Source organism: Platalea leucorodia, assembly GCF_965183815.1.
Source record: "Platalea leucorodia genome assembly, chromosome: 2".
NCBI classification, from domain to species: Eukaryota; Metazoa; Chordata; class Aves; order Pelecaniformes; family Threskiornithidae; genus Platalea; species Platalea leucorodia.
The window spans coordinates 123,845,685-123,869,518 of record NC_138824.1 but is presented as its reverse complement, the minus strand read 5'-3'; the positions used below and the strand labels follow the sequence as shown (position 1 = coordinate 123,869,518).

The 23,834-nt window shown below is 42.2% G+C and overlaps 1 protein-coding gene across 7 annotated transcripts; it reads right to left on the bottom strand.

The window, feature by feature from the left end:
• Window positions 1-545: 545 nt before the first annotated feature.
• On the bottom strand, window positions 546-23,482 carry TIPRL (TOR signaling pathway regulator). 7 transcript variants are annotated; one of them, XM_082305065.1, is made up of 13 exons: window positions 23,259-23,482; window positions 20,154-20,333; window positions 19,216-19,315; window positions 17,904-18,035; window positions 17,398-17,493; window positions 16,586-16,648; window positions 10,276-10,362; window positions 9,874-9,959; window positions 8,682-8,763; window positions 6,590-6,625; window positions 6,415-6,473; window positions 5,622-5,651; window positions 546-4,981 (listed from the first exon to the last, which is right to left on the bottom strand). In XM_082305065.1, exons 1-13 carry the CDS (start codon window positions 23,357-23,359, stop codon window positions 4,942-4,944), a joined length of 1,092 nt encoding a protein of 363 aa, XP_082161191.1. In that variant the 5' UTR covers window positions 23,360-23,482; the 3' UTR covers window positions 546-4,941. The 7 variants fall into 7 exon arrangements, 5 of the variants coding, with proteins under 5 accessions (XP_082161191.1, XP_082161192.1, XP_082161195.1 ...); XM_082305066.1 differs by lacking the exon at window positions 6,590-6,625; XR_014227502.1 differs by lacking the exons at window positions 546-4,981; window positions 5,622-5,651; window positions 9,874-9,959 and having other exon boundaries at window positions 6,412-6,473.
• Window positions 23,483-23,834: the final 352 nt, after the last annotated feature.

The following is a 23,834-nucleotide window of genomic DNA, read 5'->3' as shown; positions in this document are numbered from 1 at the left end:
ACTGCCAAGGAACAGTAAACCACAGCAAGTGTCTGGATGGGCATTAGGCACAAACTTAAATGGACATGCTTTCTGAAACTTTAAAAAAATAAAACCACAAAAAAAATGAAAATCATTCCTCTAACTCTACTTTTAACACACATTCATAAATCGTTGGCTTTTTACTTCCAGTGTACGTCGGTATTCAGAGTGTATTTATTCCCCCAAGAGGAGCCAGAGGCATGCCGTTTCACAACTCCAGTCTTTGCTGACAAGAATAGCATCAGGAATTACTTGCTCCGTAGCATGGACGAAGCCAATGGTTTGTTGGGCACATCTAGGTTGACTCTTGAGGTAAATAAATAAGTAAGAAGTAATAAAAATATCATCCCCACCTTAACAACTCTAGTTTTACCAACCAGTTGTCTAGGTGCATGCAGAAAACAAAACAAAAAAGCCCACACCAACGCCAGCATCATCTGGAGAATCAGCATCATTAAAAATTCCATATTAACCATAAGAGCAATTCATTTAATGCAATGACAACTTTATTGAAGGAAAAAAACAGCACTTGTAAGTAAAGATTTCACTTTATTACAGAGAAAGTTGTAAGTTAGGAAAAAAGATGTTTATCAAAGTAGAAATAAAACAGTGTAAATACATAGAAAAAGCACAACAGCAAACAGAATCAGTAACAGTATAAAACATTGTGAAGAATTTCTGAGAGTTTGGTTTTTACTTTACAAAACAATTCCACAGCTGTTAGAAAAATTTAGTGTTGTCACATTACAGTGAGGCACGCGGTTTTAAGAAAATATACCATTTCTGTGCTTTCTGTCCTAGGTGGCCAGTATTTGCTATGGTTGTAAACATCAGTATTTAAGACAAATGTGTGGTTAAACGGCATCCTCCTCCTCAGTTTTGAGAGTCTACAATAGCAAGAGTGATCTTACTTTCATTAATGTGATTAAATACCAAAACTAAGCAAGAGCCATCCTCCTGCACCAAGCTGGAAGCCGTCCCATAGCAGAGTCTCCGCCCTCCCCCAGATTTGCACAGTAAATATTCACACTAAAGCCTAACACACCTTCTTTTTTAAAACGTGATTTCTTAAAAGCATCTCACCTTGGTGCAGAAATTTCTTCCTTGGTTTTTGCAACGGCTCATGAACAATCTTATTACTGTAAATACTAAACAAGATTAAATCGTTCACATCACTGTAGAACCATCTCGGATAGTACCAGTATTCACAATGGACTTCATTACATAAAACAGAGCAAAACTTTGAAGTAATGAAAAAAAATCTCACATTTTAATGTGTAGAATCTCAATACTTCAGGAACAGATGACTACCACCCTCCCCATTTCCATTTCTACTCTCTCTGGGAAGGCAGCTGGTCCCAGATATGCACATTTCGTGCTAGAACTGTATGCTAAGGCTGCTTGGTTAAAGTTGTGTTATCTGTACTGCAAAAGGTAAGAAAAAGTGGATAGGCAAGTTGACCAACGGTGAGGCTGGGCAAAAAGCACTTTCTGGTAGAACACCAAATCCTACCGAGATGGGCATCCAACATCAAAAATTTCTTTAGGAAAGTCAGCCTTGAGTTAAGCGCTGTAGGCAACTGAGCAAGGACTTTGGGAAGGACAGAGCTTTGTGATTTAAAACACGAACATCTCTCTTTGCAGGAGAGCGCACACGACACACATTCCTGCCTTGAAGGACATTAAGATAGAAAGCTTCAGAAATGCCCACCATGCTTCCTGCCAAGCGGATAACCAGAGCTGATGATATCCAAACAACACAAAGAAGTTTTAATGGCAAAAAACGGTATAATGGTATAATCTAATTCAGATTGAAACTGGTCAAGAGGAAACATTCATATACTAGTTTACTCCCCGATGATGTAAAAATCATATAAAATAAAGTATTTTAAGAAAGTGGCAAAATCTTTTGCTGCTAAACTTGGCAATAGCCGGAACACAGCTACTTGTAAGCGAGTAAGAATCTGAAGAGTTTTGTTCTGATAGAGGAGCGTTATTTTAAGTCAAAACTGCTTGTAGATGAAGTGACAAACCCCGAGTATGTTTCACATATTGGCAAGAATACGGCGAGTCTCTCCTACTGCCTGGCCTTTACAGGATCAGGCTGCAACACCCAAGGGCAACAGAAACCCTAGTGGCACCCTGGTGATCCTTGTGTCTTTGCCATCCCCCTCTGGGTTCCCTTCCTTTAAGGGCACGACTGTTTAGCCTCATTTGACTCGCTATGCAGTCAAATGAACATTTGTTCGTCTCTCTTACTGAATAAAAGGCCATGGAGCTGGAATTACAGCTTTAAAAAGGATAGGAGTGAGGGAAAGAAAAAAAATCCTTTCAAGTTTACCTGCTATCTGTCGGTAGTTTCCTAAATTTCCTACTTCTAAGTGGTTGTGCGCACAACAGTCAGCTAAGAGGTTCCAGTTAGCTGGTATGCAAGTTGAAAAACTAATATTCAGCATACCCAATTCTAGTGTTCTTCTACAGGAACTGCTAGAGAGTCAGGGCACCACAATCCTGCACACGCTAGTCAAGGAATAAGCAAAAGGCTTTTACTCCTTCTAATCGGAAGTCTTCAAAAAAAGAACTCCAGAAGTCAAATTCCATTATGTTGACTGCTGATGAGCCTGGAATGATGAGCCGAGTTAACATAACTTCCCCGGAGAGGGGAAGGAGAAATAATGCATGCTATACTTGTAGCGTTTTCCAGGAGCACCCAGAGATGTTAAATCTAAAGAAATATTGGAATGTAAAAGGCATTAAGGTTGCATTTCAATTGCCCTTATACAAAGGAATGCTGTAAACATTATCAAAGTCCTAATAAAAGACTAACACAGGTCCTTTGACAGATGTAAATTGGGTTTTGATCCTACTCCCTGATAAAAAAAATAAAAAAAGATATACATCAGTTTAGATACTTGTCTTAGATCAGTCAGGGAAAAGAAGTATCAGTATTCTTTAATTCCCAGTCTCTCTTGGGCATTTAACTAATTCTTCCTTTTAAGAAAAGTAATACTCAACCTAGTTATTTCAACACTAACTTCCAAATCCTAGGGGGGAGAAAAAAAGCACCAGGACATAGCACTTGAACACCATCCTGTATAATTGATTCATCCCAACATCAGTGCCATGTTTTCAAGGTGGTATTTTCCATTCAAATGCCTTTGTAACAGTAACTCGAGCCAGCTGGAATCCACAGAAAGCCTGTTAAAATTTCCCTTTCATACCATCCTCAAAAGGGAATTTTACTTTTTTTCTTTTAGAGGATCCTAACAGCAGGATGGTACTGTGCTTCATAAATTATCAGAAGGACACTTAAGTTTAAGATTCTGAACTAACTCGGTTTCTAGTAACTTTCTGGAAGCCATAGAATTATTTGGCTTCACTGTGAGCTTATACTTTATTGCCAAGTAGATCTAGTTTTTTCCTACATTAAAATCTTTGTGGTACAAGTCAGGGATACCCTTGCCATGCAAACACAACGCTGTTAAATGACGAAACTCTTGGCAGATGGAGGAAGGGAGGGCTCAGTTCATACTAAAGTCCACTGAATATCTTCACAGACACTGACTCCAGCAAGACTGCTGGGTAAGAGGAAAGGTGAAAGCAGTTAAACAGTATCTCACACAGCAGAAGTGGGAATCTGTGCTCAGATATTAAACAACTGACCACTGCAATGGTTTGGGAGTAAATGATTACACATAGCTCAGAAGATAAAGAGAGTGTAGGCTGGCCTTGGAATTTGGATACCGACTGTTGAGCATTTGTTTGGAGCTGGCAGCGAGATTGTTACACGCTTTCTTTGCTAAGACAGGCAGTAGAAAATTGTACTTTCTCCTCAAAGCAGAAGTTCACTAGGGTATGCAAGAGCCTGAGGAGAAAAGAAACTGATCCCACTTACAAAAAAAAAAAAAGTTATAATTCTAACTTATTTACAAGTTCAGAAGAAACTGTCTGCTCCCTGGCCCAGACTGCTTAAACAATAGCCTGCTTCCACCTTATCAGAGTTTGTCCTTTGAGAAAGGACATACACAAATTCTCTCTTTGCTTACCTATCATGCCCTCAGCTTCACACTGCTCCGATGCTACAGCTGGGGGAGAAGAGAAGCACCTTGCTTCCTGTGAAAAATTCCAGTTTCCTACCTTGTCTGTATTCCCATTAGCTGTAGGCAAGGCAAAGAACTCGGGTTCCTGGCAGCTGAAAAATTCTATTAACCTTATTTTGCAAGTGCTTTTTCTACAGGAACACGTTTTTACAGATGAAAATGTCCCTTTCAGGTATTTTAAGGAAACGCCATCAGTCTAAACTGAAAATTAAATACTTCATTAAAGATGCAAACATTTCATACTTAATCCAAAACAGTCTTTTCATTTAGAATTAAATCTTTTAGAAGCCTCATAAACCTAAGATTTTGTAAGAGAGGCAGGAAAAGAAAGAATACCAATATTGCATCATCCAAGGCAAACAGTGCAAAGATTAAGTGACATAAGGCTATTCAAAAAAACCAAGTTGTCAGTAAGAAATCAGTTGGCAACTGATTTCTTTTTTCTTGAAAAAGAGATCCTGTAGACTGGCATATTCCCATCAGAGTCGAGGTCTCCCTTTGACAGACTTCACGTATTAACTTTGTTACTCTTGCAAAACCAAACAAATACATGATTTTACATAAGAATTATCATAACAAATTCTGGACCTCTGCCCAGTTCTTCTGCCAGACTGAACTTCATTTGATCACGAGCACCCCGTCCTACAGACACCATTGCTTACAAAACCCAGCAATTGCATACACTGGATTTAACACAAGGAGCTTCAACAACAAGCTGAAAGGCACATGTTTAAGACAGAAGTAGGAAAATACATACACAGTGATCTCAACATAGTTCTACTATACTTCCTAGAACTTTGTGAAGCATCCAGTATTCCTGTTAAGTCAGACAGACCGAAACACATTTCTTCACAGCATCCCTACAGGTGAAAGGAAAAAAAAAAAAACAAAAACAAACCACAAAGTCACCTCAGTTATGCCGCTCGATGAGACTCATTCCATGCTGCTATCACGACTTTAAAGATCAGCTGACCGTGTATTAATTGCGCTTACACAATTTGCACGACTACACGAATGCATTCGAGACAAGGGGGCCTGCTCACCACCCGCCCGCTGCAACGGCGGTGACGCCGGTGAGCCTGAATCGAGGCGGCGCACCGAAGCAGCGTGGGGCTGACGGGGCAGGATAGGGAACTGCGTGCTCCAACACAGAGCAGCGCTCGTGAGGGAGAACGGGGAGAAAAGGTCCACAGAAGAATACGCTGGTCTAGTGGCATTTTGCACCAACATTTAGGCATTCCAAAGGCAAGCCTTAAGCTTAGCGTGTAGTCAGCACACTTAAGTATTTTTATAGGAAGCCACCTCATTTTGTTACATTTGTGTTCTCCCATTAGAGAAGATGCTTAGCTTCATTTTCAGGTTTAACTACACATATTTCCTCCCCCTAAAACACCACCATGGAAAAACTTCCAAAGCCATACATTACAATGCTTCTATAAACTAATCTCCTCTATCATTAAACCTCAAGATGACAAAAAGGGAGGGAGTAGGGAAGCTTACCTTGCAAATGGTATGAAGGAAATGCTGTACCTAAGAAGAAAGATTTTTAAAGTTACTCTTTATGTCAGAGTTTATTAGAGTCACCAACAAGAAGAACAACCCCTCTGACGCTATAAACAGGGAACCGCAAGACACACAACCAACACGAAGCTTTCAGTTTGTGAGCAACAGGAATGAGTATCTTTGCAAGTCATCTTAGCCCAGCCAGGTTGTAAAACACTATAGCAAAATCAGGGGGCATACTGTAGAAGCATTTTAAACGCAGTTCTCCTGCACCAGTATTCTTCATGCTCCAATGCCTACAGGCAGGTAAGGTTTGTCTTGAGGCCTGGCTAGATGTTCATAGCAGTTTCTGTACTACTACTGTGACATTACACAGAGCATATGTTAACTTAAGGGACACTGACAATTTGATAAGCGTATTTCGGTCTTTTAACAAGACAAATTCAGGAGAGCGTAAAAGAGGAACACCAGACAGTAAGCAACAAATTGATTTAAAAGGGAAAGAAAAAAAGCAGTTTTACTTCAAGCTCACAGAAATTAAACACATTCAAAAGAACTTCCCCCAGAAACGGAGCCCTGAGCTCCACCTCCAAAGCCTCTGAAGTGGTGCGAGAGACCAAGAAGCGGGAACAAGTCAGCTCCTCATTGACGCCTTGTCTTGCACCTAGGGGAGCGACGAGGGAAAAATTCTCCTTCCCTCTAACTCATGCAAGGTCAAAATCCATTCAGAACCCAGGTACTGATGTTAGGTGCAATAGAAAATGGAGCGCGTGGGGAGGAAATCACTTACCATGCCAAGGCAAAAAACTGTAAGATGCAGAACAGGAGCGCAAGCCCTTCCTTACGCCACTGGAGGAAGAGAGAAGGGGCCGGGGGGAACATAACACACAATGAGACAACAACGTAAGCATCTTATTTTTAAAATATATTCCAATTATATATACATATAGGACTCTAGTACTCACCCAGAAAGCAGAACACAGTGTTAGTATGAGACACAACTAGAAGAAAACAAACGATTTCTATTAAACATAGAAACAACTCTTTATAGATATTGTAATACTGTAATGGGTTCCTTCACAGAGACAGAAACGGATCACATCATTTCATAGTTTTAGCCAACCCTGCCTAAGAGTTCCCCTTATTAAAATGCTCTCGCTATTACATTTCTGAAGTGAATGAAAGCAACGAGGAAACATCAGCCCGATACCTCCAGAAAATAATTTAATGGCTGCAAAGGAGCAAGAGGAAGAGGTTCCTACAGCTCTTTTCCCACATCAGCGGGTTCCTACTTCATCCCACACTTCTTGGTGTTACAGGTATACACCACACTTCTTCATTTTGCGTAAGTAAGGCTTTTCAGTTACAACTCGTCTTTCTGCTGCTTTACACACCACATTTCCTGTTGATTCTCAAGATTACCATAGGGTTGAAGTTATGGCGTTACTTAATTCTTACCAATTAAAACTACAATACACTTTCAAGAACTTTCAGCTATTGCTTAGTAGCTCTCCTGTTTAATATAAAGTCCAGCACAGCCATTCAAACCAGCACTTTTTCTTTTTTCAGAGTTGCACTGTGTCTTTACTACAGTTAAAATCTTGGGGGGTAGTAGGCCATTTTGGATTATTTTCTGTCTTAACCCTCAGTTTTAACAGGAGCCTCCTTTTAGTTCAAGTTTTCCTTTTCAATTTAAGACACGACAGCTCATTTAGCTATGACAGATGTGATACTTGATTTTCCTTCATCAACATCTAAGAGCCTTTTGATACACATGTACCACTGTGCTACTAGATTATAACGTACGTTTTTCTGCTTGAGTTAAAAAAAAAAAAGATATTTAGTACTGCATATTCAAGACAGCAACACATGCATTGCCAAAGAAACCATACGCTTCACCTCAACAATGATTATGGACATTAAATGTAGTTTTTCCATTAGTTTTAAGGTGGTGATTTGTATATTGGTCTAAATACTACATCATACATCGAACAACTGGCTTTATTCCAGCAAACAACATTCCAGGCATTCTCCTGACGCCAGGCATCCTAAATGCATACAGGACAAACACACCAGGCAGTGGGCTTCTTGCGGGCTGCTGATCTGCGAGCATAGACCATCAGTTTCTCAAGCTCTATCAGCTGCCTGCGGCCTCTCTGGATGTTTAAAGAGAAAATAGGAAGCGCTGATGCCAAGCGAATGCTCTGAAGACATTCACACCGAAAACGGGAGGACAATTTCATGGAAGTTAACCACCTTCCAGATTTTAGGCTCTCCAAGAAAAAAATGGGAAAGTTGAAGAGAAAAAAAAAAAGCACGCGTGCTTTAAACAAGAGTCTGAAACTTAGCAGCAATTTTCACACGCCCCCCAGTAGAAGGTTGGCCACAATTCCCACCTTCTGAAGATAAAAATAATTCCAAGGGCTGACTTCAGTTGAATGTTGAATCTGCAATATAGTTGTGTCATACGAGTTTCAAAACCTGAAGCTATCAGCCAGCTGGGATGATTTCTGTATTTTTAAGGCGAGATGACCAAGGTATAGAGATTCCCCAATTGCTTTGTCAGGAAATTACGTTTTTATCAAGGCAGAAATACCTACACAGGTCTTTAAAGCAAATCAGATAGCATATAAAAAGACAAAATTATGCAAAATAGAACGTGTAACAACTTCCATAGTACATTTTTTTAGAAACTAGTTTCCCATCTTTCATCTTTTAAGCAACATGAAAATACAAAGTTGTGACCTCAAGCACGCTAAAAAAGCATGCGCGTGGTTCAGACACGCCAGCCACAGACCCTTAATGCTCATTTAGCACAACCACCTGGCTCCAGCTCAGTCTTTCATAATAGGAAGGTGGTTTTCTGGTGCTACACATGCCTTTCCACTACAGCAGATGTGCAGGATGTCTGATGCTTTAAGGAAATAGAAACCAAACCAAAAAAACCACCCACAAACACATCTTGAGGCGTAGTTAGATCAACGTATATGAAAGGACTTTACACTGGCAATTGTTTACAGGCTAGCATGAGTTAAAACTGATTCCTTTGATACTTACTAGCATAACAACAGTAGCAATCAAGCGCGTAGGCTCAAACATCCTTTTCAGCTGTTTCATTGGTCCCATAAGAAAAAGAGTGCTGTGAAAAACAAAACAAGATGAACACAGGGGTAGAAAGGCAAAAGTGAAACTCGGTAAGATTCCTCCTTAAGGGGGCTTATTCTGTTAAATTGTCTGCGTCATATGGGGCATCAGTACACTATGCTGTTACGGTAATCGGTGCTGCATAACAAAAGAAACAGGATATACAATGAGACAAAATCCATGCCTGCTTTTCTTTGTGCAAGGTATTTATTCTATAATTTTCTTCACACTTGTTCAGTTACAATTAACATAAACCGAGTAGAACTATCAAGCTAGAAGCATAGGTCAAGGCCAGCTTCAATTAGACCATTCTTGACACATGCTTTTTTAACCCGCTCTTCAAAAACATCAGCCGCAGAGGCTCTGCGTGGATTGCCAGGTAATCCAGCTCAATTCCTCTACATAAAGGGCTGTTTGCAGGCCTGGATCCATTCTCTGATCCCTTACCAGATCTGCAGCCCTCATTTAGAGCCCCGGTAATTGATACCGCTTGAATTATACAAGGTGAAAGTTTTATTTAAGGTGATATTTCTGCCTCATATACTATAATTATCCCGCCTCATTACTCTATTATTTCCAATACCATTCCTTGTGCTTTCTAACATCTTGTTAAGTTTCCTCAATCACGGAAGGTTGCGTCTGTCGCAAAGTCAGCGGGGCTATGCTTCAGGAACCTGAATGGCCATGAAGGCTTACCAAACAGGCCTACCCCGACAGACGGACTGCCCCAGATATCTTCACCAAAACACACAGAACGTTACCAAATACAAAAAGGCAAAGAATTATTTTTATCTTGAGGAGGGAAAAAAACAACAAAATCAAAAATCTGCAATGCTCAAAGCATGAGTTTGATTCTTCTTCACTGATGAGAAACTTGTACCTTGAATGCATTGCTAATAACAATAAACAAAATAAAAATTTTCTTTACCATTTCAGGGCACTACTGGGGAAACGCTGTTCTTTAAAATTCAGCAACAAGAGAATGGTCTACTTAAGCACATCTTCTCACACAAATGCAACAGTTTCTACCACTTACAGACCTTCACCTATCATTCTGCTTTAGTTTCTCATCTTTATTAGGGAACTAATATATAAAGATCATTACCTCCCAATAGATGCAATATTCCCCAGTGTATAAAAGACTGCAAAGAGCATCAGCCCTTTCTTTGGTACCCATAGCAGACAACTACCCTAAAAAGGAACATTTAGAGAGAAAGGGGGAAAAATTAATATTGTTGTTAAATGGCAAAAGAAATATATCCAAGAAACGTCACAACACAAAAGAAGTCTTCGGAAAACTTAAAGCCAAACTGCAGAATCGCGCACAGACAAAAATAAATGGCATTTATTGGCGTTCTTGTTAAGAGTTAGTGCATTGCACCTAACTGGAACTGAGTCAGACGCCTTCCCAGAGACTCAAACAAATCAAGCAACAGCATACAGCAAGGCTGTAGTTATTGGGCTCCTGAAACTCCAATATCGGGGAGATCTGGCAAAAAGTCCTTACCAAGAGCGAGCACAGACATCCGATTGCAAAGCAAGCAACGAAGCCTTTCACTCTGGTGCCCCAACCTAAGGAAGTCGCATCGATAACCTAGAAACGAGGAGAACAAGAAGGGTGCGAGTTACTCTGTGCTAACAGACCTCGCCACGTACCGAAGCGTGCGAATTCCCTCCGAGACGCTGCGCCGTGCCCCGGCGCAAAGGCAGCCCGGTGCTGCAGCCCCCCGGCCCCGCTCGCCCCGCCGCCGCCGCCTCCCTCCCGCCTCCCCCCTCTCTCGCAAGCAGCAGAGGCCGGGGCCCCTCTCCCAGGCCGCGGCACCCCGGCAGCGCCCGCTCGCGGGGGGGTTCGGTGCAGGAGCCCAGGGGCCGGCTCCAGGCGAGCCGCCGGCCCCGGCAGCCCCCGGCCGGCTCCGCCCCGGGCAGCCGGAGGCCCAGCGGCGGGCTGAGGCGGCGCAGGCCGGTCCCGCCGACGGCGGACCCGCGCCGAGGGGCGGCTCTGAGGGGCGGCCCAGGGTCGGGTCGCGCCCCGCCGCTGCGCTCCCGCCAGCCGCCGCTCGCCGCCCGGGCCGCGGCAGGCAGCGCGCCCCGGAGGGGAGGCGGGCGCGGGGGGAGCGGAGCGTTACCTCGGCCAGGCCGCTCGGCTCCTCCGCGTCGCGGCCGCTCAGCACCCGCTTCAGCTTGTCCATGGCGCCCGCCTCGGCCCGCGCCCGAGCGGCTCTGCCCCACGCACGGCCCGGCTGCCCCTGCCCTTCCCCTCCTCAGGGACTACCAGCCCCGGCGTGCCCCGCGCCGCCGCCGGCTACCTGCGCTCGGCAGGTAGGTGACGGCCGGCGGCGACGGCGCGGAGGCTGCCGGGGGATGTAGTCCGCCGGGCGGGGAAGGCGGGACGGCACCCGGCGGTGAGGGGGGAGAAAGCAGCCGCCTCCGGGGCCCGAGGAGCGGCGAGGCGCCGGTGAGCGCCCCCGCAGCAGCGCCGGGCCGGAGGGGGCGCCCGCCGCCACGGGGGCCGGGCGGGAGGCGCTGAGGGGAGAAACCGTCCTGGAAATGGCGTCGGGGCCCCCTGCTCCCGCCGTCCGGGGGCCGCTCCTCCGGAGCGGGCGCACCGACCTCGGCTGCAACCCTCCCGCATCGGGGAGGGGGGAAGCCCAGCCTAGCGCCGAGTCCCGGCTCCACATCCAGAGGGACTGTCTTCCTCGCAAGCTATAGGCTTGGTGGGGTTTTTGTTATTTTTGTTTTTCCTTTTTTAAGAGACTCCCACTTCCCCTAAGAGTCAGGCACTTCTTACTCTTCCAGGCGTACGGCGGCGGACACCTAAACCGCCCTGCTGTTTTCCAGACTTCAGAAACCGAGTCCGCGCCCACTGCCAGTTTCCCTTCTCCAGCTGTATCCGACCTCCTCCCACCACTTTTAAATCACTTGGTAACAGTGAAACTTACAGAAACAGTAATACAGGTTTCATTTCACTCCCATGACTGGGGCTCTTCCCCTGTCCTGAAAAAGTCTCGCCTCATTTTCGTAACTAGCCAGAGTGGTCTGAGGACAGGCAAAGCCACATGGATGCAACGTCTTACTAGCATGCAAAATTCAGCATCACGAGCAGTTATTTCAGTTTATTTCGCTCAGATGAAAACAGAACTGTAAAATGTTTGGTACATTTTATTTAGCAACATACAAGAAAGAATATAAACTGCCACATGTTAAACTCGCCACAAAACAGCTGGAGAATCACCCCGCTCCCTCCCCCTAAAATTACGTATCCAAAGTGGTACTTTTCTGTGGAAAATGTGTACTGGAGATCTTGCGGTACACCAGTTTATACGGCTGCTTCTCGATAATCTGTGTGGTAGGAGAGAGTCGCAAAGTGCTCCAAGTTTTACTCTGTAGTAACGGTAACTTCCCAAACGTGTTCCTGTGATTTCCCCAACACGCGCGTTCCACCGAAATGCACAGCACCCGAAGGGGATGGGTATCACATATCTATATAGCCAGGATTCAAGCCCAATCAAGACAACTGTATCAACAGGTCACAACTTTGTATGTGCGATGGACAAGATAAAACACACAGCGTAAGCGAAACATGCAGAGCACCCGTTTCAACTCTAGGTGTCGATCCTGGGGGTTCCCCCCCCCCGCATTATACTTGAGCGCAATGGAGCTTAACGTTAGCATCACTGACCAAACCCAAACCACAATTTTAATTAACAAACGCAGACAGAGCTTCCTTCATGCTAGCACTACATTAGCTCTCTTCTCAGTCACTACCAGCTTGAAAGCATGTTTTTATAAGCCTTTACGGCATGTAAAATAATATATGCTTAGAGTAAAAGAAGTGCCATGATTTACTTCTACCAGCAAAATCTCTCTTCACCCCCATTTGTTGTTCCCTTCCTTTCCACTCTTTCCCCATATCCCTGCGCCACTGGAGTGGACCTAAATAATCTTCTATTACCAAATGAATTTTGATCGCTTCCATGCTGCATTCATTTGCATCCCCTTCTTCATCCTGACACTAAAATCGTGAGGAAACAACTGCAGGAAGATGAAAAAAGCCAACAGAATTTAGGACTCTAATGGGGAATATAGAGGACCTCACCTCTATTTCACAGTGGCCTTAAATTCACTCACCAGATCATGTCCGGCTGATGATAATTTCTGTCAGAGACTGTTTAATTTCAGTTCTCTTCACTCATTTTATCCTACGGGCCATAAGATTTTTTGCAGTAATCCTTTCCAAAGGATTCCAAAGATAAGGCTGAAGGTGTATTCAAGAAAAAAAAAAAATACTCTGATCAATAGCTTTTTAAAAAATAATCCTCACACACCCTCAGTGAGGCAGGCATGTGTTATCTCTCATTTTTACGTACAGGGAACTGAGGCACAGAGAAGTGACTTCCCCGTGGTTAGAGTAAATCAGTGACACAGGAAAAACTGCAGTTAGTTCCTACCTTTTGACCTTCTGATCAATTATTTGAGGCAGCCTGGCCTAATGAAAAGTGAAACAAAGTGTGATGTTTGTTTTTATTAAGAAAACAGTCACTTAGACCGCAGTAGACTTTTTTCTAAAAACCTCCGGGTCTTCTCTAAGTGAAAACCATTTCTCAAAGGACCTGATTAAATGCCAGGCTTTGAGGTGGGTTGTTTCTATTAAGCCATGCAGTGTAGAATATGAAGATTTTTAAACAAAAACTCCAAGATATCAGAACATGTACACATTCTTATCTGCCATCACCTTAAACCACAAGGCCTGCTTTTCGCTACAGTCATTTGCTTCTTGCACTTCATTCCGTGTGAGCAATAGACCTAGACAAGTCTGTTCAGCTCCCCCATTCTTAGGCCAAACCATTAACATAATTTAGGATTTCCAAAAGCAATACAAATATTTAAAGTTTAACCTACAAAGTGTTGAGTTAAAACCATGACTATACATGTGATCGCACTTCTATTAATATCAGAACTTAAACAGTTTTAAAAATAAACCAAAATGATGTATCTGGAATACATGTTAGCATCCTTTTAAGGCTATATAGGATCTTGGTTTCTCAACCTGCAAATACCAGCATCCTTTAGGGATCAGAGGGTAAACACCCCTCTCTTCCCCAGCCTTAAGCCACTCTGCAATTTAGCAATTTGACTGCCAGGGCAGTACAACCATCGTACGTGGGCACCATCCGATATGTCCAACAGAAAGTCAATACAGTACAATGCGTTTCCAATATAGTGCATGACCGTAGCAGCGTACAGACCCCAAGTAACAGTCTCCAGAACTGCCTAGAGAAATCCGGCTAACATCAGATTAAACTGGTATTTGTGAAAAGACTTACCAGTGTGTGTCTCTGCTAACCTCCAGCTTTTCTCCAGCTCTGGAGTTAACGCCTCACAAACAAGGTAATTTTACCTTTATATAGTGTCAAACAAATGCAATTGTTTTTTCTCCCTAAACCTATCCTCAGATGAAATGAATACTCTTTCATTTGAGTCTGGGTCAGAGACTCCAAAATGTAACTTAGCTGGTTATCAGCTCACAGTAGGGGAAGCCAAGCAAAATGTGTAGTTTAGGACTGACAGCTCAAAATAAATGCAGAGGAATATTTTTTTTTTTTTTTTACTGTGGATGATTTCTCAATAAAATTGAAATCATGCCAATTTTACAACTCCAGTAATCTCTTAGTATCTGAAGCAGCAATAACAAAATCTTCATAGAAGCGTTTGTGGTGGAGGGTCCAGACAATACTCCTGCCTAACCGGTGAACTAAACAGAACCCAGACTCTTAATCGTGACAGTCTTTCTCCAATGCTGTTGAAGACTAACTCACCACCCGTCTATCATTAACTCCAGATACAGGTTAAAAAAAAACCCAAAAAACACAATTAGCAAAACCTGCTTGAAATGTTTTTTTCTCAGGGCTACAGAAAAATTAGCCAAATTCTTTATTCCACTAGTAGTGAAACCGCCCCCCATGGCAATGGTTACATGATCACATTATCTCCAGTCTACTTCAAGTCCGTATAAAGTCATATTTATTTAGACTTAACACACATGGTTTCCAGTGATGCTTCTGGTTTAGGCTCCAGCTTCTCTGGGAATTCTAGTTTTTCACAGATTGTCTCCTTTACGGGTAGATACTGAGAGATCTCGTTAGGTTCCGTGAACAGGGAAGGTGGAACATGCTAAGAAGCAAAAATTTTACATGAAACAAGTGAATGAAGGGGGGGGAGGTATTCCAAACCCAAACTTTTACAGACAATTAATCTATAATTTACCTGATTTAAACACCTGAAGTCAGGTATGATTATTAAAATTTACCTTACAACTTCAAATGTACATACAGTCTTTCACTCCTTGTGTGGATCAATAGGCTAAAGAAGGGTATTTAATGTTTTTAAGCAGCACGTTTTAAGAGCGCAAGAAAGTCAGAGACATTCATCAACAGCTACAACGTTTTAAAAAAACATATTTGTCATTTGAATGTAACAAACAGTCCTTTTGAGGTTCTAGTTCTAGATAAGACTAGGATGGCCAGAAGGGATCCTGTGCTTAACGTCTTCTAGCCATTGCAATACATTCACTGGAGTTGCTCAGATTTAGCTACTGATAACTGATACACCTCAACGTGTATCTTAGTTTTATGAAGTCCACCACAGACATTTATATGAAATAATAAAATTCAATAGATTTTAATTTCATATTTGAAGAAATTAGGTGGTTTCATTAAGTTAATCAATATCTTTCTCTGGAGATTCCTGTGGACAACTTAACTTCACCACATACAAGACATTGGAAGGAAAACAAAACAAACCAAAACAAACAAACTATACTGAGAAACCCACCTTCAAACTTTCTAACAACATTCTTTCAGAAGTGTATCCAGAGCTATTCAAATGCAACCTATATTTTGGCTACCCCTAACACGCAAGGAATCATACTGCTGTTTCAATTATTTCAAACCTAAGTGAAGCAAGGATCTTTTTCGCTTTACCCGTGCAAGGTGATCTAGGGAACAGAAAAGCCATATGCATTTCCTCTCTATAACAACAGGCGGCAAAAGTTATTTAAGAGATGATAATTTTTAAACGTGATGTGAAATAAAACCTAGATCACTGATTTATATTTCAAAAACCACGAAACTATCAAAAAAGGTCGTGTCTGGATTTAGTCCTGTTTATAGGGATCACATATTGTTAAGAAATGATACAGTGCCCCTTTCCTCAAAAAGAAAAGCATTTTGCAAAAATATTCCCTCAGAAGATGAGTAATATATTAGTCACTTTTTACAGCTGAAGGAAAAACAAGGAAGAAGGAAAGTAACAAGAATACCCAAGATCAGGTGTTAGGTCAAGAATAAAAATCAACAGCTCCAAATGTGCCACAAATTATTCTGAGCCATTACTAGAGTTTTAAGGTGGGCTATTAAACTGATTTGAGAAAAACTGAATGAGCCTATTACCAAACAGATCTTAACCCCTAATACTACTTGCAAGCATGCAACCAGCCCTGAAATTTAGCATCACGGGACATGGACTACCTAATTTTGTGGCTGAACAGTTCTATGAAAAAATAAAATAATAAAAAAATCTTGTTAACTCAAAAGTAGAAAAAGTAACCCAATCCCGTATCTCATCAAGTGATCTGAGCATTTAATAATGCAAATCTGCCCTGAAATCACCAAAACAAATATTGCACAAGCAGAAAGGTTCTTCCTCTGTACCAATTCCAAACCTAACAAAGAATGACTTACAGTATTTTCTATGCTGACCATACAACAATTTTAAAAAGCAGATGGGGAAAAAAAAAAAAACATTAAAAAATTTAATACCTTTAAACTTGATATTTTGCTTTCTCGGGATGTATATTCTCGCAACATGTAGGCCTTGTCAGCCTAATGGAAAAAAAAAGGCAAAAATTAATTACAGAATTATCATCTAGTATCAGTGCAAAATGAGCATTTTAAACACGTTGACTTTAGTAAGCATTTGAATTTGGTTGACCACAAATTTTCACCTGGGAACAGAAATGTACGTTCAAATTCATGAAGACAGAGAAAGGTGTTTAGCAATGTTCTCTTTCCCAAAAATCACCTTTCTGCATGCATGCATGAAAAAAAAAATTTATGACTGAACATGCTTGTTAATCTTTACTCAGCTAGAACTCCTACATCAGTACGAATACAGCTAGACAGAATAAGCAAACCACAACTGCTATGCTCTGTATTATTTATGAGATACTAGAACTCAATGTAGTATGGACAGTTATTTGCAAGTTAAAACTTGCAGTCATATATTAGACAAGCCAAGAAACATTTACTTGGAGACGCGGATAAGAACAATATCACACCATTTACTGTTGCCTATTTTTCCTCTTGTACTTCCTCTCTAATCTGCATCTGCCAAATATATTTAGAGGGGTAGCCTACTCTGCTCATACAACACCTGGCCCCATGGCATCCAGCACTTGGTTGCTACTTCAGCACCACCGCAATAACAAAATGCACTTGAAAGTTCAGTTCAGGTTAACCTCTGTGCCCCCAAACATCAGTATTAAATCACAGGAGCATCAGCAAGTCTTCTCTGAAAGTAACATGGCGAGGGAGCATCTGTAAAGTATTCATGATGGCGAATAAGGGTTTACCTCATGATGAAGCCTTGTGTCATTCATCCTGATAAGTACCCCATCAACTCGCAAGAAAAACCTCAACAGCACAAAAAAGCTGGAAGGCATAACTCTCTGCAAAAATAAAGATGTTCCATTCAGCATATTAGAGTTTTACTCTAAGCATGCACTTATTTATATCAGATATTCACAACGAAAGATAGTATAGGAGCTTTCAGCAGTAAAGTCAAAATTCGGGCTGTTGATATGCTACAGCTATCATTGGGCAGCAGGGCAGACAGTGCCTCAAAAGATTCTTAGGCAGGATGAAGAAGGAGGGAAAAGATCGTTCCCTGAAGCAACTGACAGAAAGATTTTGAGACAACATAGTTTCCAGTAAGATTATATTTCTAAGAGCAAGGATAAAGAACATTGCATTTTAAACTTGAAATCCCAGAAGGAACAACATGCAAAAAGTGACTGCATTTTGCATACATTAGCCAACTGAGTCACCAAGCGTCTTGTATATGCCTCTTAGTACTCACTATTTTTACACTCAAACTTGATACTCCATGATCGTGAAGTTCGTCTTCAAACAGAAGTACTTCTTCAAAAAACATAATTTGTTCCCTGGCTTTCAATTTCTCTGTATTTATGTGTTCTGTTGTAGGAACAACCTAAAGAAAAACATTAAGAACAGTTAGCATATTAATTTGTTGCCAAGCTATATAAAGTTTGCCCTGATCATTTAAATCCCGCAATTGCTAATTTTAAAAACAAAAAAGCTTTTAGGGCACTGAGCTTAAAACATCCCAAATTTCTAAGAGAAAAAGTTAAAATTAAAACCAAAGGTTTGCAAGAGGCAACATCAATCAAAGCAAAAACCAAGAGTGGAAAATTCTGAATAAACTTCCCTCTGGGTACAGGCTCAGTAGGGTTTCAGCTGCAAACAATTCTGCTCACTTTCTGTATTTCAAAGCATTTGAAGATGCCTCAACAAACATACAAATGAGACATTCTGGGTTATAAACAAGATTCCATGCATTTAGTATCTCTAGCCCACTACAAACCCTGAACGCGATTCTAATAAAGCCTTTCCATGGAAATCAAGTACCTGTAGGTTTTCCATCTGACGGTCTCCATACACACTCATACACCTCCGCTGCCTAAAGACTACGGGCCAACAAGACATCGTTTATTTCTACGCTGCACTTTTAATTCCAGAATAACTGAAGCGATCTATAGCTAACGCAATCCTAGTGAGTGAATATAGATTATCTGCCTAGTAGCAATCAATCTGTATACAGTAAAGAGAAGCTGGGAACTTCAGTCTCAGTTTAAAGTAAATAAAGAGGAGGGAGGGCCTGGGAGTTTAAATATGAGGAGTTACTGTTGCAGAAAAACATAAAGCCACTGAGAGCAGCTAGATCTACATATCTGCTCAGACAAACGGGCAAGCAACAGAGAGTAAAGGTACTAGAGAATTACACAGTTGATAGTTCTGTTGTGTGTGAGGAGCTCAGGGCTTCAGAGGGGCACCCAGCAAGCGCTGAAGATTCCTACGTGCTTTACTCTCTGAGTAAGTCCTCACTAAGGGAGCCAATGGCACCCTTTTATATAATCCTAAAATGCCTTAAAAAACAAAAACTAGTTATTAAAATAAGCCATGATTTGATAAGGATAACATTCTGAGAGACATGAAAGGCCCAAACTATACTTTGAAGTCAGAAACTATGAGGCATGAAAGATTTTACAGAAGCCTATTGAAAGGTAAATGACAGCTTTAAAAAAAAAAAAAGTGTTTGCGTCTGACTGAAACAATATGCAATCAGCATTTAGCAAGGAGAAAATGGTTACCTTTAATGTCGCAGTATCTCCCAGCAATGTTCCTTTGTAGTCTGTTGTGTAAGTCCAATCGTATGGCTTGACAACTTCCTTAGTGTGCTCAGTCTCGCTCCTCAAGAAGGGAAAGAGAAAACAGCATGCTTTGTAAAAAAGTTACCACCTCACATAAGATTATGTATTATGATTCCCACACTCTTGAAGAAGAAAAACAGCAGCATTGTGTGTGCTGCAACGACGATGTCAAGACTTAACCATACAGTATCGCTTCTTTCACAACATCTGTTTCCTTAATAAATTAGAAAACCGTTACCAGAATTCCTGTGCTAACACTATCTCAGTCCTGTCAGGCAAAATAAAGATTTTTAGTTCAATGTTGATGAAATACATTTGCATTTCAAGATCACTTTTTCTTTAAGTAGGCAGAAAGCAATCTGCTGATAACACACAGCAATCATTAACACTGCTATTTGCCTTAGTTTTCTAACAGCTTTGACTTCTCTCTGTGCTTTATTTCTAGGTGCTCTGCAACTAATTTGGTAAATACTAAGCAGCACGATTAGTTCTCATGCATGGTAATTGTTCTGCTATATTCCTAAGGCTAAGATTTCTAACACGTACAGCATTTTGCACTCTGAAATGCCACACAATACAATCTTGTAATGCTCGAGGCCCTACGAGTTTGAATAAACAGAAACAGCATTAAGCCATGCTAAAATTGTAGTTTATTTTAAGAAAGCCAAGACACAACTGAAAAATATAGTTGACCCAATTTAACAGAGAGGATGATCACGGCAAGGAAAAGCTAAGTGACTTCTGTGATCACACACCATATCTACGGTAGAACCAAATGCAACACGGTCTTCAAGAGTTCCGTCTGTTCTTTTAACTACTTTACAACGGTTTCACATACAACACACCAGTACTTGCCCACTGGTGATAAAATACTGTACCTGCTCTCCTGCCACTCCTCTGCACAAGCCACTTTGATCATACCTTGACAATTATTGACACATTTTAAAGCATCTGTTGCATTGAACTCAATTCCGAAACCATGATCATGCTCTATTCTTAGGATATTGTCTCCAAACATCATCTCTGGCAAGGAAGGCATGTGTAATTCATCAGCCAATCTGCACAGAAAAATAAAAGTCCCATGAAGAAAGATCAGTCGGCTACAGTTCAGTGAAAGCAGACCTTGGTTTGGAATAAGTATTCGTTAGACCATGGTAATTTAGAAGACACATCATCAATATGTTCTGCCAAACTGTGTTGTTTTCCCAGTTTAATCATTTGACATGAATTGCAGAGTCATTGATCCGAAGTGACTTTTCCACCACAAAAGTATTCCTAAAACATTCCTTCTCCAGTCTCCTACAAAAGTCTCATAAGTGAAGAATCGAAAAAATATCTGATAAGCTTGAAGTAGCAGCTTTCAACCTGTTGTAGCAAATCCCTGGATGGTCCATGAACTACTTCGGCAGGTGCCCAAAAAGAAGTTTTAGGAACGAACACTTATTGTCAGCAAGTTTAAACTCACTGCACAGTCGTCCATAGCTCCAAACTTAGAAGCCTACAAAAAGGGGCTGAAAATAACCCTGGCAGAGAATGTGAAAAGTGCAGAAGGACTACTGTGCTCTGCCACTTTCCCGAGCTGGTAGAGAACACATACCGGTATTTCTAACCTGAAACATGAAAGCCGCAGCCATAGCCACAGACCCAACCGAACAAAGTACTGCATGAACCAAATAAGCACAATCCCTGCAGAAAATCTAAAACCAACCCATTTCACATTTTGTTTTACATCAATCTTTATACTTATTTATACAGATGTACGTATATACATACGCTATATATAAATACACACACACAATATGACTTTACATACATACTGACCTTATTTACCAAAAGGCTTCATATACTTCTTTTCCTCCCTACCACTACTTACTTTACTTATCAAGATCAAAAACAAATACATGACATCTGGAGAGAAGAAAACTTTAGGAAATACACTACTTATAAGGATGGGAGAAACAAAAATGTCCCAATTGCAACTTTCACATTGATAATAAGGCATTCTGGAACAAAAGTGGTTATTTCTGTAACCCTACGTACAAAAGAACATTATGCTAACCAAACTGAAACAAAAATAGTGAATTCATAGACCTGGAGAATAAGATCCTATATCTTTTCCAGAGAAGGCAGAAGAACGTTATGAACTTTTCTGTTTCATCAAGTGTAGGCCCCTTGACCAGCAAAGACCAACTCCAGCACAGCAAGGACTTCTTGCTATGGCACATTTAATCCTCTGCCTTGCAACAGAGGCTGCTGAGGGATTTTTGTGATACATGTTTGCCAGAAATAAAATTCCGACAGAGAATAATGATGTTCCCCATGCAATAAAAAAAGGCAAAATGCCAAGAGAAATACATTATAAAAGGAAGTCAACTAAAAGCATTGCAACTTGGCTCTTCAAATTTGAAGTGGAGGAATTGTTTTGGGGATCTCATGCTAGGTACCAAAACCTCCAGGTAAACGGCCAGTTTTGGACTTCTCTTCCCTACCCTGCAAAATCCTCTGTGTTCTTTCAAGCTTGCGTCGTGGCTCTTGCAACTTCACTGTTCAGCCTTTTTCAGCATGTTCTGAAAAACTGTGCCCCCCTCAAAAACATCTAAACAGATAAAGGTAACTTCTGAAAGTTACAGAGGTGACTTTTAAAATAGCTACAGTTAAAGAAACTGAATAAATCAGAAAATGAGTACAGCATGCAATTTGGCTTCTAGACTGGCAGTTCCAAGTCTCTCTCTTGTTTACAGATAATGAAGAGAGTTAACAGCCTCCTGATCTTAAGAATAAACATCTCCATTTTTAAGAGGCAGCATCCTACAAAATAAGTCCTCACAAACACGCCATAAAAATGGGATACTCTGATAACAGCCCTCCCTCCCCTGCAGGACACAGACACGGCTTAGCTGGATCTTGAATCCCCATCACAGAGAAACGACTAAATCACAGGATCCAAGTTTTTGTACCCGCAACTGCAAAACCAATGGACTGTTAGTCAGAAGCAGTTGATGAGGATTATTTTAGGCATTGAACATAGGATAAAGACGGAGGAAGGAAAACAGTGTTTACCTGTTTTAAGGCACAGATCCAGTTTTAAAAAAAATCAGTATAACGCTGTTATGTTAAAAAATTTAACATTTACATAGTTTACTATAATAAGAAAAAAAAGTGTAACTTTTCAAGACATGGGACTTTATCAAACAAATTACCCTCAGAAAAGTTAAAGGCAACACGAATGAAGATACATTTAGCAAGGCTAACAAGATTTCCATGTATGTATTCCAGAAACTGAAACCAAGATGTATCTGTCAAATTCAGCAGCCACTAAGGCCAGCTACGGCGCTAGCAGCCGAACTGCTCAGTTGTTCCACGTTAGCAAATCTGACTTAAGTACTTGATGCTGACTCGGGAGCATTTTCTCCAACAGTCTGACAGCAGTGGAAATTACTACTACAAGGAGAGAGCAAGTAATAAATTTTTAATGAAATCCATTATCTTAAAACAGCCATTACCATGAAATAGCTTATGACAGTCTGTGGACCACATTTAAAAGAGCCTTAATCACCATTAAAAAGCAATTAAGAAAAACAGGCTTCTAATTAGCAGGCTTCCCTTCACAGAGGTCCAGATCTCCCAAACCGTTAGCAATCATTAAAAACAAAATCCCGGAAACCATCTGTAACCCAAATCACCTCAGTTTCTCAAGCCAAAGAATCGAGCTTACCCTCGCAAAAAGAGAGGGAACGATATACCCCTGAGCAGTACTGGATATACTGGAATATATATATATTGGAATATAGATATACTGGAATAATATACTGGAATAAGCAGCGTCTCCGCCGCCCAGGGGACGTTATTTCCTTCTGGCACAAGGCGCCCCAAGCCCGTCGCTGTCAGGGAGCGAGGTCCCAGCCCCGCCGAGGTTCCTCCCCGCGCCCTGGTACGGCTGAGGTACCGTCGGCCCGGCCCAGCCCCCCCCAGGCCCGCCTCACCTCTCGGCCTGCGCCGACTTCATGATGTGCGTCCGGGCGGCGCTCAGCTTCCACGGCCCGAAGGTGAAGTCGCGCCGGCTGCTCTGGAAAACGGGGTGCATGGCGGAGGCGAGGGGGAAGGCCTGAGGGGCCGGAAGGGGCGGCAGCAGCGGCGGCGGCCCCTGCCCTGCCTCGCCTCGGCGCTCACCGCAGCCCGCGCACCCCTCACACAGCAACGCCGCCGCCGGAAGCGCCGCCTCAAGGCACTTCCGCTTCCTTTCCACGCCCGGAAGCCGGGCGGCGGCAGGAAGTGACGTGCGGCGGGCGGCAGCGATGGCGCCGGCCCCCGGAGCCTTCGTGCTGCGGGGTGAGAGGGCGGGCAGCTGGGAGCGAAGAGCTCACCGGAGCCCCGCTTCCCGGGGAACCGGGCTGCAGCCGATGCCTCCAGCCGCATCCCCGGTGGCACCGAGCCCAGCCCGGCCCGAGAGCGGTAGGGCGGCTCTGGCCTGATCCATCGGATGGATGGGCGAGAGCAGCCGTGGGGAGCTCAAAAGCCCCGAGGGTCCCGGGCCGTTCTCCCTGGCCATGCTCAAAGGT